At 41.2% G+C, this 20,211-nt stretch overlaps 1 protein-coding gene across 4 annotated transcripts in view; it reads left to right on the forward strand.

The window, feature by feature from the left end:
• The window catches only part of SLC12A2 (solute carrier family 12 member 2), a 71,450-nt gene that overhangs the window by 36,960 nt on the left and 14,279 nt on the right, over positions 1 to 20,211 (forward strand). For all 4 annotated transcript variants that reach the window (XR_007505177.1, XM_049796457.1, XM_049796459.1 and 1 more), the window contains exons 11-17: positions 2,296 to 2,403; positions 10,042 to 10,165; positions 11,596 to 11,697; positions 12,938 to 13,093; positions 14,183 to 14,282; positions 17,748 to 17,859; positions 19,945 to 20,085. Coding sequence is in view for 3 of the 4 variants with exons in the window: in XM_049796457.1 (XP_049652414.1) it covers positions 2,296 to 2,403; positions 10,042 to 10,165; positions 11,596 to 11,697; positions 12,938 to 13,093; positions 14,183 to 14,282; positions 17,748 to 17,859; positions 19,945 to 20,085 (843 nt within the window). In the remaining variant the exon portion in view is untranslated. The remainder of the gene's footprint in view (positions 1 to 2,295; positions 2,404 to 10,041; positions 10,166 to 11,595; positions 11,698 to 12,937; positions 13,094 to 14,182; positions 14,283 to 17,747; positions 17,860 to 19,944; positions 20,086 to 20,211) is intronic.

Here is a 20,211-nt window from a genome sequence, read left to right on the forward strand (position 1 = left end):
AGGGCAATTCTTACTAGATATCTGTCCTTCCAATTTTGTCTTTTCTTTCAGGGATGAAAATTTCAGTGCTATAGCTAACTGCATGTGTGGGCTCCTTGGTTTTGTGGTCAAGAGGTTTGGATTATGGTGTGTATGTTGTGGCGGGGCAGCAGAGGGGTGTTTAACATCATGGCATACTGGTTCTGCTGGAACTGGTTCTCCTTTTGTTCCTCTAGCTTAGAAGAAGCTTCCTAATGTATCTTATATTAGTAACCTAACTTACTACCTTTTAAAATGGACAAACATTATCTGCATGCATCTTACTCAGATTTCTTTCAAATTTATAAAACAGATGTAATATTCAAAAATAGTGTAAATAAATGGAGGCAATGAACAGAACCTAGAAAGAGAATGTAAAATCTGTAGATTTTAAGAACTAAATTGCAAGAAGTTGATGTGAGTGTAGTAAAGTGAAGGTCTTGAAGTAACAATGTTTTAAATTGTATGGGAAGAAAAGTGATGGAGGCCTGTACATAGATTTTGTCCATAAGAAGTTGTTCCAGGGAAGATTGATCAAGCCATCCTTGCAGGGAAGAAGATTTTCAGACTGCTTCTACAAAGATTATTCTATACTTGTTTATTATCTTTCTATAGCAAAGGTTTCTTTCTAAAATATTTGTCAGTAAAGCATTTGCACCCTTAACTTCTCTTCTAGAAATATAGTGTAGGCTTATTGCAAACTGGCATTTACAACTGTAACTTTTTCTGTTGATTATAAAACTGACTCAAACCTGGGCATAGGAGGGATAGCCTGATGTATGTGTCATTAGTTTTACTCATCTATGAATAAAGAAAGGCCTGTCCTGCCTTTTTTTTCTTGTCAACTACAAATATGCTTCAGGAGATTCTCTCCTTCATTTGTTACGCTACTATGACAGTTACTTCACTCTCATCTTAAGCACCTGCAATTATTTAATTTCTTTCTTTAGGCCAGGCATGCCTTGAACTGATGAATGAAACGTTGTAGCATAGAGATTCAGTTGACTGAGAGACCCAGCAGTCTTTGTCAGTCTGATCTGGAGAAAACCACTAAATTTTATCATTCGTTTAGCCCTAGGAATATGACTAAAACTTCATTAGTCTGTATATTGTTTCTGAGAGCATGTCCTACCTAGTAGGATTGCTTTAGACATCTAGATTTTACAACTTCACGTGACAGTACCTTAAAAACTGGACATTTCTGCATGATCTTTCTTGCCTTTGTTCAGTCTCTTTCCTGATACTCTCAGTAAGGTTGCCAGGATGAAAGAGGCAAGTAGTAATCAGTGCAAATGATGGAGAATGTCATTCTGACACATGGTGCTTGAAAGACACTGTGCTGCGTTTGGTCCATTGACTAAAAACATCAGCTTTTTCAAGACTGTATCAAATTCTTCACTGGCTGTCTTCAAGTAGCTAGGCTTTTGTTTCTTAAAGAAAAGTACTCTATTAAACCATGATTGTTTTTCAAATACACAGTTCTGTATCTTAATTCACTTGACACATGAAAAGCTGGATCCAGCTATGGGTGGAAATAATTGGTAGAATGGTAAAGAGGGTCTTTAGGCTGTATGGCAATTAGACAGAAACTGCTTTCATTCTAATTTGGGATTTATTTTTTTTTTTTAAATGTCTATCAACATTGTGTTTTTACACTTGGCTTACTAAGCATTTATCATTTTGTTAGTCATCCAGTCTACCAGGAATTGCATATTGTATTTCACTCACTGGGATTACAAAGATGTCCTAGGATGTGATCTTGGGGAGACAGGAAGCAAGTTTGTCCTATCTTTGTGGTTTTGAATGGGAAACAAACCTAACTTAAAGTGATGGAGAAGTTGAGAAAGACAATCAGCTTTCCTAAGATGTTCCCCAATTTCAGTTGTTTTGTCACTTGGGCTTTCTGAGACCATATTACTCAGTGGTAGACTAGTCAAAATATGTAACAAATTCCAATGTATTTTTCTTCCATTGACATATTTCTAATCCTTTTATGAGCCCATGGAGACTTTTGCTGTTGATTGTTTGGACCTGAGAATTACATGGTTGGACTATATGTTGTGTGAAAAGCCACATTCTGTTCTGAAATTAGGATCCATGTATATCCCCTGAGTTGTCCCTAGTTCATTCATTAATATGAATGCATGATATTCAACCAGCTCTTAAGTGGAGGATACATAGTATTTTATTTTTCTGTTTGTGTAGTTAATGTTGCTATCCATTTGTATAGTATACTTTTTCATATTCTTTTAAAAAAAATAAGTATTTTGTTTTCAGGTGATGAGCATGGTATCAGGATTTGCACCACTGATTTCTGCAGGTATTTTTTCAGCCACTCTGTCTTCTGCATTAGCATCTCTTGTGAGTGCCCCTAAGATCTTCCAGGTAAGAATGGAAGGAAACCCATAATCTTTAATAATTTCAATGAATTTTTGAATCAGAATTTTTGGAAGGGTACTCTTGACTTACTGCCGTCATGATTCACACCAGTTGACAAGATCTAATGTTTACCTGTTGCTTAGAATGAGAAAACAGTTGTGTTACTGTTACTAAACGTAGCTAGACTATAACTTGTTCTGGATCTCGTGTTTCTGGTTAGTTTAGAAACTAGTTGTGGTGTAACTAACATTATAGGAATCTACAAACTCCTCCTAGATATTTTTGTTGTAAGTAACCATGGAGCATGTACAAAGAGAACAGATCAGTTCATTTCTCAAAGTAATCACAGAAGGAGACAGCATGAAGTAGAACCTGTAGCTGTAGAATCTTAATCCTCAGGTGTCGTGGTTTCAGCCCGGCCGGTAACAAAGGACCACGCAGCCGCTCGCTCACTCCTCCGCCCCCCTGCGGTGGGATGGGGAGGAGACGGAGGAGAGAAAAAAGAAAAAGAAACTGGAACCTCGAGGGTTGAGATAAAGGCAGTTTACTGGGACAAACACAAAGAGATTACAACAACAACAACGGCACTAATGAGGAAAAAAAAAAGTATGCAAAAAGAGTGATGCACAGTGCAACTGCTCACCACCCGGGACCCGACGCTCCGCCACTTCCCCCACCGAAAACAGGGACCACCCCCCGGCCTGCTACCCATTTATATACTGGGCAGGATGTCCCATGGTATGGAATAGCTCCTTGGCTAGTTCAGGTCAGCTGCCCCGGCTATGCCCCCACCTCCCAGGTTCCTGTAAAAATTAACTCTATCCCAGCTGAACCCAGGACATTATCCACCCCTTATTCTATACCATCTACATCATGCCCAGATCTTACATTTTTTTTTCCAATCAACCACTACAACTTTCCTTGTCTTATATATAAGTATATGGACTCCACCCCCTGACCTCGCACACACACACACGGTGTTCCTTTAGCCTATGGGCTATCCCTCTAATGTGTCCATCGATTTTGGGGCTCTATCTGTTGTAACAGTTCTTCAGGATAATAGAGAGATGGTGTGAGATGTTGGGTCATTGTACGCTGCCTCTGGAACTTGTGGCTAGTACATTTGGTGTAACTCATGCCCTTGGTCTGCAGGTCGAAGATGTTGATCTTGAGGAAATTGGTGGATGCCAGTTCAAGTTCTGTCGCTGTTGTACTTGGCTCAGTTTCAAAAGTCCATCCTGTAGTCATTTGGATAATTCTCACAATAATACCCTTGATATGGCATATAGACACTATAGATACAATGACATGCATTGGCAGGTTATTTAGCAGTTAAATATCATACAGCCCAATTCACTGGCTATTCTCTCCCAAAATCAAATCTCCCTGAGGTACACATCGAACCTCCCCATTCTTCTGCATCACCCACCAGGTGTACCCAGGTCCTTGAGCAAAAACAACCCCTTGAATGGGTTTGCTTCTGCTTGAGGGAGGACTAACCCAGACTGTCTTTCCTAACATACTCCTCATGCGCACTACAGGGACTTTATCCCCTTCTACAGTATGTGGAACTCTTGGTTGGGCGGGGCCAGCCCGATTGGCGGATCCTCTAGTATTAACTAACCAGGTGGCTTTTGTTAAATGTGTATCCCAATGCTTGAAAGTTCCACCCCTCATCGCTCTCAATGTAGTTTTCAGCAGTCCATTGTATCGTTCAATTTTTCCGGAGGCTGGTGCGTGATAAGGGATGTGATACACCCACTCAATGCCATGTTCTTTGGCCCAGGTGTCTACGAGGTTGTTTCGGAAGTGAGTCCCGTTGTCCGACTCGATTCTTTCTGGGGTGCCGTGTTGCCATAAAATTTTCTCTTCAAGGCCCAGGATAGTGTTCTGGGCAGTGGCATGGGACACAGGGTATGTTTCCAGCCACCCAGTGGTTGCTTCCACCATTGTAAGCACATGGCACTTGCCTTGGCGTGTTCATGGGAGTGTGATATAGTCAATCTGCCAGGCCTCCCACTGTTTATATTTCAGCCATCGCCCTCCATGCGACAGGGGTTTTTGCCGCTTGGCTTGCTTAATTGCAGCACATGTTTCACATTCATGGATGACCTGTGTGATAGTGTCCATGGTCAAGTCCACCCCTCGATCTCGAGCCCATCTATATGTTGCATCTCTTCCCTGATGGCCTGAGGTATCGTGGGCCCACTGAGCCATAAATAGCTCACCCCTGTGTTGCCAGCCCAGGTCCACCTGAGACACTTCAATCTTGGCGGCCTGATCTGCCTGCTGGTTGTTTTGATGTTCTTCAGTGGCCCGACCCTTGGGTACATGAGCATCTCTGTGACCTACTTTTACCACTAGCTTCTCTATCCGAACAGCGATATCTTGCCACAGTGCGGCAGCCCAGATGGGTTTACCTCTGCGCTGCCAATTGCCCTTCTTCCATTGCTGTAGCCACCCCCATAGGGCATTTGCCACCATCCATGAGTCAGTATAGAGATAGAGCACTGGCCACTTTTCTCTTTCAGCAATGTCTAACGCTAGCTGGATGGCTTTCACCTCTGCAAACTGACTCGATTCACCTTCTCCTTCAGCAGTTTTTGCGACTAGTCGTGTAGGACTCCATACAGCAGCCTTCCACCTTCGATGTTTTCCCACAATGCGACAGGACCCATCAGTGAACAGGGCATATTGCCTCTCATTTTCTGGCAGTTTATTATACAGTGGGGCTTCTTCGGCCTGTGTCACCTCTTTCTCTGGCGACATTCCAAAATCTTTGCCTTCTGGCCAGTCCGTGATCACTTCTAACATTCCTGGGCGACTGGGGTTTCCTATGCGAGCTCGCTGTGTGATCAGTGCGATCCACTTACTCCACGTGGCGTCAGTCGCGTGATGCGTAGAGGAAACTTTCCCTTTGAACATCCAGCCCAGCACTGGCAGTCGAGGTGCTAAGAAGAGCTGTGTTTCAGTACCAACCACTTCTGAGGCGGCTCGAACTCCATATGCTGCCAAGATCTCTTTTTCAGTTGGAGTATAGCGAGCCTCGGATCCTCGATATCCCCGACTCCAAAACCCCAGAGGTCGGCCACGGGTCTCCCCAGGTGCTTTCTGCCAAAGGCTCCAGGTAGGGCCATTCTCCCCAGCTGCAGTGTAGAGCATATTTTTAATATCTTGTCCTGTCCGGACTGGCCCAAGAGCTACTGCATGAACAATCTCCTGCTTAATCTGTTCAAAGGCTTGTTGTTGCTCAGGCCCCCATTTAAAATCGTTCTTCTTCTGAGTAACTTGGTAGAGAGGGCTTACAATTTGACTGTAATTTGGAATATGCATTCTCCAAAAACCCACAACACCTAAGAAAGCCTGTGTTTCCTTTTTATTAGTCGGTGAGGACATAGCTGCTATTTTGTTGATGACGTCCACAGGGATCTGACGACGCCCATCTTGCCATTTTACTCCTAAGAACTGGATCTCCTGCGCAGGTCCCTTGACCTTACTTTCTTTTATGGCAAAACCAGCCTTCAAAAGGATTTGGATTATTTTCTTCCCTTTTTCAAAAACTTCTTCTGCCGTGTTGCCCCATACGATGATGTCATCAATATATTGCAGGTGCTCTGGAGCTTCACCTTTTTCTAGTGCAGCCTGGATCAGTCCATGACAAATGGTGGGGCTGTGTTTCCACCCCTGGGGCAGTCGATTCCAGGTGTACTGGATGCCCCTCCAAGTGAAAGCAAACTGAGGCCTGCACTCCGCTGCCAAAGGAATGGAGAAAAATGCATTAGCAATGTCAATTGTGGCATACCACTTAGCTGCCTTTGATTCCAGTTCATATTGAAGCTCTAACATATCTGGCACAGCAGCGCTCAGCGGTGGCGTGACTTCATTCAGCCCACGATAATCTACTGTTAGTCGCCATTCCCCATTGGATTTCTGCACGGGCCATATGGGACTATTAAAGGGTGAGTGAGTCTTGCTGATCACTCCTTGGCTCTCCAGTTGGCAAATCAGCTTATGGATTGGGATCAGGGAGTCTCGGTTGGTGCGATATTGTCGCCGGTGCACCGTCGTGGTAGCAATTGGCACCTGTTGTTCTTCAACCTTCAGCAACCCCACAACCGAAGGGTCTTGGGAGAGACCCGGCAGGGTAGACAGCTGTTCAATCTCCTCCGTCTCCATGCAGCTACACCAAAGGCCCAACGGTACCCTTTTGGGTCCTTGAAATACCCCCTCCTGAGATAATCTATACCAAGGATGCACGGGGCCTCTGGGCCAGTCGCAATGGGGTGTTTATGCCACTCATTCCCGGTTAGACTCATTTCAGCTTCCAATATGGTTAGCTCTTGGGATCCCCCTGTCACACCAGAGATACAGATGGGTTTTGCCCCTTTATAACTAGATGGCATTAGGGTACATTGTGCACCAGTGTCCACTAGAGCCTTATATTCCTGTGGGTCTGATGTGCCAGGCCATCGAATCCACACTGTCCAGTAGACTCGGTTGTCCCTCTCCTCCACCTGGCTGGAGGCAGGGCCCCTTTAATCCTGGTTAGAATGTCCATTACTCACTTTTTGCACACGTGAATCAGAAGTCCCTTCAAGAGGATCAGAAATGAGATCGGCCCATCTACTGCGTCTGGGGGACTGCTCACGGGAAACTGGAGCAGCAGTTTTCCAAGAAGAATTCTCTTTTCTGGTTGCTTTTTCTCGCAACTCCTGTACCCGTGCATCCAAGACTGAAGTGGGTTTTCCATCCCACTTCCTCATGTCCTCTCCATGGTCACACAGGTAAAACCACAGGTTAGCCTGTCGAGTGTACTTTCTCTCTCCTGTCTCTTGGGCAGAGGAACGCTTACTCCCAATAACTGCGATGCGGGCCTGTACAGGTGAGGAGGAGGACAGATCCATTTTGAATTGCTGGAACTCTCGGGAGAACTCCTCTACAGCTGAGACACAGGCCCGTAGGGAGGAAGAGAGACTCCCTTCGTATTGCCGGAGTTGGACAGCCAATTCATCCACCGTTTGTCCATAGCCTTCTCTCCAGGACATTACTGCCAATGAGTTGGCATAGGTTGGTGGTGCACTTCGTAGAAACTTCCGCCACATGGGTTGTGTGCATTGGACTTCATCTGGATCTGTGGGTGACTGCGCATTTTCTGGATCATTGTAAATCACCTCCAGCACGGCTAATTCCCTCAGGTACTGGATACCTCTCTCCATGGTGGTCCACTTGCCTTGGTGACATGGAACTTCATCCTTGAAGGGGTATCTTTCCTTTACACCTAACAGAAATCACCTCCAGATGCTGAGGACTTGTGTTTTTCTTCCAATCGCCTTGTCGATGCCCCCTTCCCTAGACAGAGATCCCAACTGCTTGGCTTCCTTACCCTCTAATTCCACACTACTAGCCCCGCTATCCCAGCATCGGAGCAGCCAGGTAACAACGTGCTCACCTGGGTGGCGGCTAAAATCTTTTCGCATGTCACACAACTCACTCATGGATAGAGATCGGGTAATTATTTCAGGTTCTGCCTCTACCTCCTGTTCTCGCGATGACCCTGGTTCATCTTCATCTCTCGCTAAGCGAACTGATTTCTTTGTGTGTTTCTTTTTCTGTACAGGGGCGACTGATACTGGCACAGGCTGGTTCTCTGGTTTAGCTGCAGTGTCTGTCACCGGGGTAGGGGTAGTCATGGTACCTGTTGTCGTGGTAGGGACAGCCACGGTGCTTGTTGTCGGGGTAGGGGCAGCCACGGTGTCTGTTGTTAGGGTTTGGGTAGCCACGGTGCATGTTGTCCTGTTTTCCATCTTTTCCCCCTTTTCCCCCCGAGGGTGCTGCATAATATCAAGCAGTGTTTGGTAGATACTGGCCAGGGCCCAGCACAGCGAGGCGAGTTGTATGTCTTTGGAATAGCCACAGCATTTTTCTTTCAAATATTCTGTCACTTCATAAGGGTTCTGTAGTTGTTCGGGAGTGAACTTCCAAGTCACTGGCGGTGAGAAGTTCTCTAGATACTTGCCCATATGCTCCCACATGCCGTGCCACCCATGAGTATCCAGCTTTGGGGGAGATCTCTGAGTGGTACTCTTAAAGAGCCTTTTTGTAGCCCTAAAGAAGACCTGAAACATATTCAGGAGGCATAGCACTAACAGCACACTGGCTTGCGCATCCCAAGGATATTAAAAATTCTCAAAAGCTGTTGTAATTAGTCGGAAGGAGAAAAGGGAGGTGAACGGACGGGGGGAGGTATCCCCCCCTTAATTTCCCCATGGATTGGGTGTAATTACCAATAAAATCCGACAGAAGGCGCCCAAAGTATGGAAATATTATCACTGCCTCATACAGATACCAGCTTAACCTCATGACCAGTGATGTAATCATTTCATAAGTCGACATTGCCCAGTACAGCAAAATGATAATCCCAATCACTCTCCCAGAGATGAGATACGCAACTACAGGCAATACATAGAGCATATAAGAGCTTACAAAACGCCACCATGTAAACAAATGAAACAACATTGTGACTAACATCTATATATCTAAGAAATGCGTTTGGCAAATTTGTTTCAACACGCCCTGGCCAGATCTGTCGTTATCTCAACCCTTCTGCCCCACGTTGGGCGCCAAAAAGGACTGTCGTGGTTTCAGCCCGGCCGGTAACAAAGGACCACGCAGCCGCTCGCTCACTCCTCCGCCCCCCTCCGGTGGGATGGGGAGGAGACGGAGGAGAGAAAAAAGAAAAAGAAACTGGAACCTCGAGGGTTGAGATAAAGGCAGTTTACTGGGACAAACACAAAGAGATTACAACAACAACAACGGCACTAATGAGAAAAAAAAAAGTATGCAAAAAGAGTGATGCACAGTGCAACTGCTCACCACCCGGGACCCGACGCTCCGCCACTTCCCCCACCGAAAACAGAGAGCACCCCCGGCCCGCTCCCCATTTATATACTGGGCAGGATGTCCCATGGTATGGAATAGCTCCTTGGCTAGTTCAGGTCAGCTGCCCCGGCTATGCCCCCACCTCCCAGATTCCTGTAAAAATTAACTCTATCCCAGCTGAACCCAGGACATCAGGGAATATATTACCAAAATTACCAAATCTTGCATAAATTATTTATATTGATTTTGTTGGTGTTCCTGATTGTGTATCGCTTTACCTTCTTTTTAACCATTTAATCTCATTCTTTGTCTTACAAGTTCTCTTTAACTGGATAAAACTTCAGTGTCCTCTAATGACCTTCTTTCCCAAAAGTTCAGTAGGGAGTCAAATGTAGAAGGGATTTTATTGCAGAATGCAAGTATTGATTCAGAGAACTAGTGCATACACTGGGCAAACTTTCCACTTTCTGAGAAAACTTCGTTTCTAAAGAAAGACTGTGATTCTAAGACACCAAGTTAAGTAAAATAGTCAATTACTTACAGAAGAGCAAAGCTTGCTCTTATAGATGGAAATTACTGAAGGATATAATATTGGAAAAGCAAAATGTCAAGATACAAAGACAATTGAAAATAGAATTAGTACATGGTGGCTATAAACCTTCTTTCAGGAAGATAATATGCAGTGGAAGACAGTATTAGTAAGCATTAGTAATGATACATTTTGAACAAAATGCATGCTGACTCTTGAATTTTGTTTTTTCTTAGGCTTTGTGCAAGGACAACATTTATCCAGGATTTCAGATGTTTGCTAAAGGCTATGGGAAGAACAATGAACCACTGAGAGGATATCTTCTAACATTTTTAATTGCTCTTGGGTTCATACTAATTGGTTAGTTTACAATTACAATAACTCTCAATATCTTTTTGTCATTTACAACGCATTCTATCCTGTATCACGACTCGATGACAGTGTCCTAGAGGTCTAATGTGCAGCTTAATTCTAAGCCAGCATTCTAAATCTGTTTATTTTGAGGGTTACTTTCTCCTATCTTCTAGTTACAACTCTGTCTAGAACTGCAGTAGATTTGCATTGAGCTGTAGCAATACTGCACTTTTCTTAATAACTGCAAGTATCTGCTTTTAGATAGATACTGTCAATCAATAAAAATACATCTTTTGCTTGAGGTAGAGGTATGTTATATGTTGTAAATATGAAAGTTTATTTCAGGTTTTTAATAATTACACAGCTTCAGTAAATGGCAAACTTGCATGAACAATACTTTTTAAAGTATGTTTTTCTGTTAAGTTACAAACAGTAGAGATGAGTGCTGTAGAGAAGAGTGCAGATGCTGTTGCTAAAGATAGTCTAGGTAGAATTGCACACGTTCTGTGTATATGGCAAACTAATTGTGCTGTGTCCATCCATGAATCTTGTACCAGTGCTTTTAAACTTCTTTTCCCAGTTTGCTCTTTCATCCATCCCCCAAGACTGCTTAAGGCACAAGTGTACCCATGATGTCCCTACCGCAGCATGCTGATTGGAAGCTTGAATACAAGTAGAAACTTGCAAGCTAACATGGCACATTCTGCATTTTGATCACTTTTTTTTGACAGTGAAAGTACACATATAAATGTTTTTTACCATGCTGCTGCAAGAAAAGCAGAGAATCAGGTTGTTCCATCTCTTTCACTAAAGAGGGTGTACTCATCAGTGTTGTGATGGTATTGGTCTGTAATAATGCACTATACTAGTACCATTGATGCAACTTTTCATTTAAAATGCAGGCAGATGAACATGTTTGTCACATTGCTCACACTAACTTTGTCTGCTATTGCCATTCACCATAGTTGATTGTGTATTAAATTTATTAGTATCTTGTTCTTTGCTGTTTGAGAATTGAGCTAGAGATGTACTGCAGATTAATTAATGCTCTGTCTACTGTGTCTGACATTCTTCAGAACCCAGTGTGTTGGTGCCCTGTTTTATCATGTCATGGTGGGAAAGAAATTTTCTCAATTAATTATTCTGAGAAAGTATGTAGTGCTTCAAAAGTGGCAGTCCTGGAACACTTGGTGGTATGGAAAAATGTTTATATTTTTTAAAACTGAAAGTTACACTTCCTGACTATTAGGAGATAACTTAGTAAGTAAGACACCATTAAGATAATAGCTCTGTCTGTTGAACAGAAAGGACAAACTGCTTCTCCCTAGAGTACATGAGAAAATAAGGTTGTCTGTAGCAGTTTTTTTTACTCTGGAATCTATAAAGCCATTGGATGATAACATTCATAACAGCATCCTTTGTTTTCCGTTTTACAGCTGAACTGAACGTCATTGCTCCAATTATTTCTAACTTCTTCTTGGCCTCATATGCCTTGATTAACTTCTCTGTATTCCATGCTTCTCTTGCAAAATCTCCAGGTAGGAACTACATTTTGGGGATGAGAGTTCAGCCTGCAATTTCTTTATGCATAAATACAGTTTAAAAGATATTAATATAATGAATGTTTAGTTTATTTTAGTTAATAAGTATCTATTTGACTCTCTTGGTGCATCTGAATTACAAGCATAATATGGTGTGTACTTGGGTCTTTTGAAATTTTGAGGACTGAGTGATCCAGTAGAGCTTGGGAGCTACTAATTTTGTCATCTTTGCTGAGGGAACACAAGATAATTCAGTGTTTATTCAGAAACTCTTGAAGAAAGCTTTCCTGCTAATTAGGTATCTGGCATTCAAGAACTACCCTTTTGTCTTCTTTGGATTTCTCTGTTGATACATTTCATCTTCCAGTCCAGAGGGAACTGGAATTGCAGGTGGTATTGCAACATTTTTATAGCCTTTGGTGTGGGAGGCTAGTTAGATTATAGGAATAAGCCAAAACCCAATACTTGCAGAACAGATGTGTATCGTAGCCAGTCCACTATGTATTTGTACTAAATAATGCCCTTAAAAGCTTCTTAAGTTGCTGAACTGGTAGCTACCATTATTTTGCCAGAGCATTTGCATAACTCTGTTTACGCAACAGTGCTAGGTCTCATACACTTGTTAATCTTGGGTGTGTTAGTGGGGGTATGCATGTGTATTTACCTGATTTTGGATAAACTTGTGATAAATAAGGATGTAAAACAGTGACAGTCCAGTATTTTGACATGTTCAAGTTCTACTTGGGTATATCTATCCTTTTCATGAGGTGGAAATTTCTGGCCACGTGAATATAGTAAAAATACACAACTAGAAACAATTAGTAGTATGTGAGATAGCAAGTCACGAGCTAATGATTCATGTTGCACTACTGTTAAAAGCAAAACCCAATTTTCAGGCAAGCTATTGCCAAAGGCTCCTGTAGCCTGATTCAATAGACATACTGGCACGAGCATCTTCAAACTTTCCTTTTGAGATAACGCTTATAAAGGGCAAAATTAGGAATGTTTATATATCTATGTAAGAAAGATGCAAATTAATTTGAAAGGTGTTAGAAAATTGAAATCATAAATGTGCCAAAGTCTTTATTTTGTACATTACCGAAAGCGTCACACATTCACATGAAATGTAATGCAGAACACTAGGGAAGTAAAAGAGGAATAGCACCTTCCTTCTCTTGGAGTAGTGATTAAATTAATTCCCTCCTCTTTTCTATCCTCCAAATTATATTTTGACTAGGTTGGCGCCCTGCTTTCAAATACTACAATATGTGGATTTCTCTTGTTGGAGCTATTCTGTGCTGCATTGTGATGTTTGTCATTAATTGGTGGGCAGCCCTTCTAACATACGTCATAGTCCTTGGACTCTACATTTATGTCACTTACAAGAAACCAGGTATGTATAGTGGCTTCTTTTGGTTGCTGTTTGGGGAAGAGGGATGTAGAAGAACGAAAAAGGTGATGGCCTTTAGGGAAAAAAAAGAGAACTTATTTCCATTTGGCCAACTAGTTCAAACTTCTGTTTCAGGCTTTTTAGTTGTATTGAAATGTAATTATGCCTGTATATTCACTACTGTTGTTTGTTCTCCTCCCAAATTATCAAGGTGCGTGCCTTGCCCTTAGACATGAATATTTGAATGAAAATTGGAGGAAAAGGTGCATACGGAAAGAGCTTGGGTTGCAACAACAAAGGCACTAGGAAAGCATGTTATGTCTTGATAGGAAGTGAAAGAGGATGCTCCCTTACCTTTCCAAATTGAAAAGGGATTTGAGTGGTGGGGGGTTTTTTTCAGTAAACCATTCTGATAGATATAAACAACAATTTATACACATTCTTTCTTCTTCTAAGAGTACTGTATGATCATGTATGCAAGATGGAGCAGAACTGAACCAAAAAGTGTTCCTGAAGTTGAAAATAAGGAAAGCCCTACATCCTGGGCTATGAATATTATGAAGTAGTTGGATGATAAATTCATTGTAGCTATCAAAAGGTGTATATATGGGAACAAATAGAGAGGATACTGGGATCTTTCCTTTCACTTCCTTATAAAAATAATAATCTAAAAGGAACTGCTTAAACTAGCAGTTTTTCACTGAAAGTATTTGACTTTGTTTAGCCAATGTTTTGAGATTACTTTTTCCTTTGTTGTGATATAAAATAACTAAGCATGACATTTTTTCCTGAAGTGTTATTTTTTTGACTCTGAAGTTGTCACAATCTTTGAAATGTTGGGAAAAAAACCTCAATTCTTTCTTCCTATAATTGTAAAATATTGAAATCTAACTTGTTTGCTAAAACTTATACAGAAATGTTATCTTTAAATAGAATTGCCTGTTTAGCTCTAGGGCTTGTTGACTAGCATTGTGTAGAATGTAGCTTAAATATTCTATGTTTTCAGTTGGTATTCAACATTGATTTTGTGATCACGTAGTTTTACAATGAACAGCTTTAAATAAAATACTGGAACTCCAAATCTTCCAACAGATGTGAACTGGGGATCCTCAACGCAAGCTTTGACTTACTTGAATGCACTGCAGCATTCTATTCGGCTCTCAGGAGTGGAAGATCATGTGAAAAACTTCAGGTAACAGTTAATATTAAAGACATAGGAAGTTACTTCTATGTATTCAGTAGGGTACTGTCATGATGTTTGCTATCATGGTTTGCATAAATGCCTCTTCATCTCCTGTGGGTTATAACAACTTTGAATTGCACCGCCATGGACAACCTCTGCACATGCTTATATTAGCATTTTATTTCTGATTGAGTGCACTTTAGAAGCAAGTCTATCGATGATGCCTCCTTATTGTTATATGCCTCATGGTTTGCATCATGAACTGAGAATTGCGTTCCTCTGATGAAACTGAATTGGAAGGTATGCCTCAAACTGCTAATGAGCATTCAGTCCACATGCTTGGGATAAAACTGATCTAACCTAAAATCCCCACAATGTGTATACTGTGGATGTTATCCTCAACACCAGCTATTTCACATTAGACATATTCTTTTGTTGCAGTTCAGTAATTGCAAACAGGCTACATGAGTGTTTTTCACACAACTGAAGAAGAAAACTGATTTGTTGTCTGCCATCATGGCTACCCAGGAAGGTCCTACTCGAGGAGGCAGTTATCTATCCTGTAGTATTTATGCCACTTTTCTGGAATAAGCTATTGTAGAAGACAGATGCTTCAAAAAATTTTACCAAAAAGTAATGACTTAAACTAATTCCTCCAAATAAACAGAATCATAGATTGAACATGACTTCACTATGTGGTCTTGATGTAACTGACGTTACATCAGATTGCTCAGGGCCATATCCAGTCAAGTTTTGAGTATTTCCAAGGATGAAGGTTCTGTTGACCTGTCTCTTTTCAGATAGAGCAGTTACCTCCTACATGCTGCCTATGCCCAGCACAGCATTTATAGTGTTGACACTTAGTCTAGCAAATCTCTTATCATCCCTTGCAGCTGTAAGAAGAGTAGTATTCTGTTGTGCTCGGTGTATTAGCAAGAAAGTCTAGCTACTAGAATCTTCTGTTGTGTACGAAGGGAGACTTTGAGTGCTTAGCACAGAATTTAATACGGAGTGAGTTCAGGGAGAGATTCTTGATACAGATGCCATTCTCTGAGGTTAAGTCCAGAATGTAGAACCTGGCAGCAACACAATTTTTCAAAGAAAAGATCTATGGTATTTCCTGTCAGTTGGGAAAATACTCCAATTCTGACCCCTAGCCTCTCTTGGAAGTGACTAAATTTTCTTGAATAAGTACAGGATAGGTATTTAAAATGTCTGTGTTGCATACATACATACAGTTGAAATTATGTGTGCCGACCAGTCATTATAGGTCCCAGCACAACTTCAAAAAATGTGACAGTAAAACTAAATCACAAATGTATTAATATGAGTATTAATGGGCTTTTGACTTTGAAACTGAAAAGAGTTGGCTGTTGTAGGTATAAACCAGAAAACTTGAAGTTTAGTTATGAAACAGCTCTTCTTTCTGAAGTCCTAAGTCCTAAAGTGACATTAAAAATCCCTCATTTATTTACAAACATTGTATTACCTATTACATCAAGCTGTGTTGTAAACAGCAAAAACCAGCCTACATTCAGAAACTTGCTTGTTGCTTAGGTATCAGGAGCAGCAATTTTCAGACTTTCCTTAATGCAAATCTAAAGGCTAGCATTAAATAATTTGCAATACCTAACTGTGATTAGTGTTGCAACCTCCCTTGTGTCTGCGGTGAGTCTATTTTGGGTTACAAACTCCAATGTAGAAACAAGCTTTATAGGAAAATTCATATCAAGTGTATGTAACTTTCTGCTTGCGCTGATATGGTAAATAAATGCTCTGCTGATTAGTATATAGCTTTCTGTGTTTTAAACTTTGTTATCCTAAGGAGATACAGATCTTAATGTAAGCCAGTTTTAAGCACAGTGGCTTTAGGAGAACTATTTTTGGCCTGATACTTGTTTCTAACCTATGGCAAAAAATGTTTTGATTTCTAGAGATACATTCTAACCCACAGCAATTTAATATTTATTTATTTATAATAGAAGTTTGCAGATCACACTAAGTTGGGTGGGAGTGTTGATCTGCATGAGGGTGGGAAGGCTCCACAGAGGGATCTGGACAGGCTGGATTGATGGACCGAGGCCAACTGTATGAGGTTCATCAAGGCCAAGTGCTGGGTCCTGCACTTTGGTCACAACAACCCCATGCAGTGCTGCAGGCTTGGGGAAGAGTGGCTGGAAAGCTGCCCGGCAGAGAAGGACCTGGGGATGCTGGTTGACAGCCGGCTGAATATGAGCCAGCAGTGTGCACAGGTGGCCAAGAAGGCCAACGGCATCCTGGCCTGTATCAGAAATAGTGTGGCCAGCAGGAGCAGGGAAGTGATCGTCCCCCTGTACTCGGCACTGGTGAGGCAGCACCTCGAGTACTGTGTTCAGTTTTGGGCTCCTCACTACAAGAAAGACATTTTGTTGCTGGAGCGTGTCCAGAGAAGGGCAACCAAGTTGGTGAGAGGCCTGGAGCACAAGTCTTACAAGGAGCTGCTGAGGAAACGGGCTGTTTAGTCTAGAAAAGTTGAGGCTGAGGGGAGACCTTGTCGCTCTCTACCACTACCTGAAGGGGGGTTGTAGTGTGGTGGGTGCTGGTGTCTTCTGTCAGGTGGCTGGAGATAGGACAAGAGGAAATGGCCTCAAGTTGCAGCAAGGGAGATTTAGGTTCGATATTAGGAAAAATTTCTTTACTGAGAGCGTTGTCACACATTGGAACAGGCTGCCCAGGGAAGTGGTTGAGTCACCATCCCTGGAGGTATTTAAAAGACATGTAGATGTGGCACCTGCGGACATTGTTTAGTGGTGGACTTGGCAGTGATAGGTTTACAGTTGGGGTTGATGATCTTAAAGGTCTTTTGCAACCTAAATGATTCTATGATTTTATTATATGATTCTAATATGGAAAATGAACTGGAGCTGCTATAGAGACAGATGGCTTTAGGTGACCATTATGATATGAAAAATTATCTCCTGAAGTGAATACTTAAGTCTGGATGCTTCATCTTTTAAAATTGTGTACAAAGTTGTCTGGAATAAGTTATTTGAAGTTGTTTGGCTCTGCCTTCTGTATGATAGTAATTTTCAAAAAAGTGTATGATTCCAGTTTTTCTGTTGGGCACAGAAGAATCTAAGGTACAACATGCAAAGGGAAGTGACTTACAAATGGGTGAAGAAATTAATCTCTCTGACCTAGCCGTGTCTAAAATCTATTTCTAATCTTTTTAAATGTGTAAATTTTCAGGACAAGTGGGATTACTAAATTTGGAACCAATTAATCCTTGGTCTGCTGATAGTTGTGGAAAAATTGATCTTTACTTAATTTAACATAGTCTTGTAAAAGTAAATGGGGTTACTACCTCTCCAGTGAGGATTATGTTCTTATGGCCAATATTTGGAAGAAACTTCTCTCTGTTAATAAAAAAAATTCTCAACTCCAGATGAAATGAATTCCAACCTTCTCTTTCTCCTCATCTATTCACTATTCTAGACCTCAGTGCTTAATTATGACAGGTGCTCCAAATGCACGTCCAGCTTTGCTTCACCTTGTCCATGCTTTCACCAAGAATGTGGGCTTGATGATCTGTGGCCATGTACATATGGTAAGTGTGCTTACTTTAAAGTTACTTTGTTTGTTGTATTTTTTTTAACCTGATCTTGTTTGGGGGGGTTGTGGTGGTGGTGGTGTTTGTTTGGTTTTATTGTTTTAAATGAAAGCATCATTAGACATTGAGAAGTGCAAAAAGACATTTACTGGTAGGATCCACTCCTGTATGGGTCATCAATATTCCAGCTTGGTATGGTACAGGGGAAAGTTTGAAAAATTAGTACCTTTGATCATTTGATGCTTAAATGCTGAGGAATCTTTGTATGAGTAAAGTGAACTTTGGATTACAGCCTGGGTCTCTTTCTGGCCTTGTGTCATGCAGTTTTGTGTACTCTCTCATGCTTTGGACAAAGCAGTTGATCAAAATGAGGCACAGTATACAGCTAGATTTCCTCTCAATGTTACTGTTTCAGGGAGATGTATTCCTGTGTGTATTTCTTACAAAGCCTGGTCTAAAATAAGCCTTCTTGAGCAGTAAATTCAGTATCAATTTAGCCAATAGTTAAAAATTGCTCTTAGACCTTTCAGGCATTTTTTTATTCCTTCAGTTATCAGATTCTTTTCAGTGGTAGGTGAAACAGTAATGTGAGCAGGTATTTCTTTTCCTGTTCCCTTTCTGCCCAGCCCCTAGTATTTCACTAACTTTCCCAGTTTTTTGTCAGGGTATGAGGTGTTGGGGGTGTATGAGGGTTATTCTGCAAGGACATAGTTTCAGCAGTCCTTGCTACTTTAAAAAAAGTTAAAAAATACTGTCCTCTGTGGCAGATCTGTAGAGGTTTTGGGGTGGGCAGAAGGAAGCAAGCTTGAAGCAACTGTTCTTCAAAATCACGCTTTTCAACTGTGATACAAGGTGGCTGTCATACTATGATGTTTACCAGAACTTGTGCATCTCTGATAAACTTTGGTAAATATGTTTTAGCATATTGGGATTGTGTACTTTAGCTTCATATCCTAAGGCCAAACTTTTTCTGTCACATCACTAAGAACATTTAAGCACGTGTAACTTTAAATACAAAGATGGATTACTCTTAAATATGTTTCAATTTACCACAGTTATTAAATAAGACTTGCTTCTGATCTAATGAACAGGTAAGAGCGAATCAAGTTAATGCAATCCACAGAACATACGTTCTGCTAAGCAAATAGTAGCCAGTTTTGTCTTCAGAAAATTTAATTCTTTTAATTCCTATCTATGCAAACTTAAAATTGCAGTGAGTGCAAAGGACAGAAACTGAGTAATACTAGAGGTAAGATATCACAGATGGAATTACTGTCTTTCAGAAATAGGGGTGTATTTCAAAGAATAACGTAGTGTCATCCTTCTTGTAGAAGAAGCAATTCTGAAGAGAGATTTTCTGGGAGCATGTCCTATCTATTTAAAATTGCTTTCCTGCAAGATGGATGACACTACTTTATTCTTCACTAACTCTGACCATTTGGTCAGAGTCTGTATCCTTTTGCAAACTGTATCATTTGCGAAAACTGGTCTACTGTTTTTTTTTTTTTATACCTCATCCTGTATTCTGCATTTTGATGTCTAGGAGGAACACAAAGATTCGTCCTGGTGGAAGTAATAAAAAGGAAAGTGTTTAAAGAGGAGATGACTTTGACTGCAACATAAAACTGCAGAAGTGATGCTACTGTGACAAAGGCTTTCTGATTAGGATTATGTACACAGAGAGACACACTTGTACAGCTTGAAACAAATATTCCCATAAAGCCTAATATTAAGTCATCGTATATCTGTGTATGTTTCATTACAAAGCCGTTTCAAAACTACTTTATGATTTGGAGAACGAGCTTGTGCCACCTGCTGGGGAAGTGGGTTGTGCTCTGCAGGAACAAGATTGCTAAAGCTTGAGCAACCCTCTTCCTGAAAATGAGAATCTGGTCCACTCTTTGCTTCTGATAATGCCTGGTATTTTGGTGTTTTGGGGTTTGTTTTTACAGTGTGGAAGCATGTTTTGATGTTCTTCAAGTATGAATTGGATTCTAGCAGTGAAATAAAAAAAAGAGGGGGGGTATTGCATTGCTACTCCTAATTCTTGTTCCCTCTCTTTTTATTTTCTTATTTTGAAAGGGTCCTCGGAGGCAAGCCATGAAGGAACTGTCAACTGATTTGGCTAAATATCAGCGATGGCTAATTAAAAACAAGATGAAGGCTTTCTATGCGCCAGTGCATGCAGAGGACTTGAGGGATGGAGGACAATACTTAATGCAGGTACACTTCTCTCAAACTTTATTTTTAATGGAAGTGGTGAAGGTGAACATCAAAACTGGAAATGTTTTTATAGTTTGAAGTATCATTTTGCAAAGTTATCTTAAAACTTTGATTAAAAATACTTTG

This window comes from Accipiter gentilis, chromosome Z (assembly GCF_929443795.1).
Source record: "Accipiter gentilis chromosome Z, bAccGen1.1, whole genome shotgun sequence".
Classification (NCBI taxonomy): Eukaryota; Metazoa; Chordata; class Aves; order Accipitriformes; family Accipitridae; genus Astur; species Astur gentilis.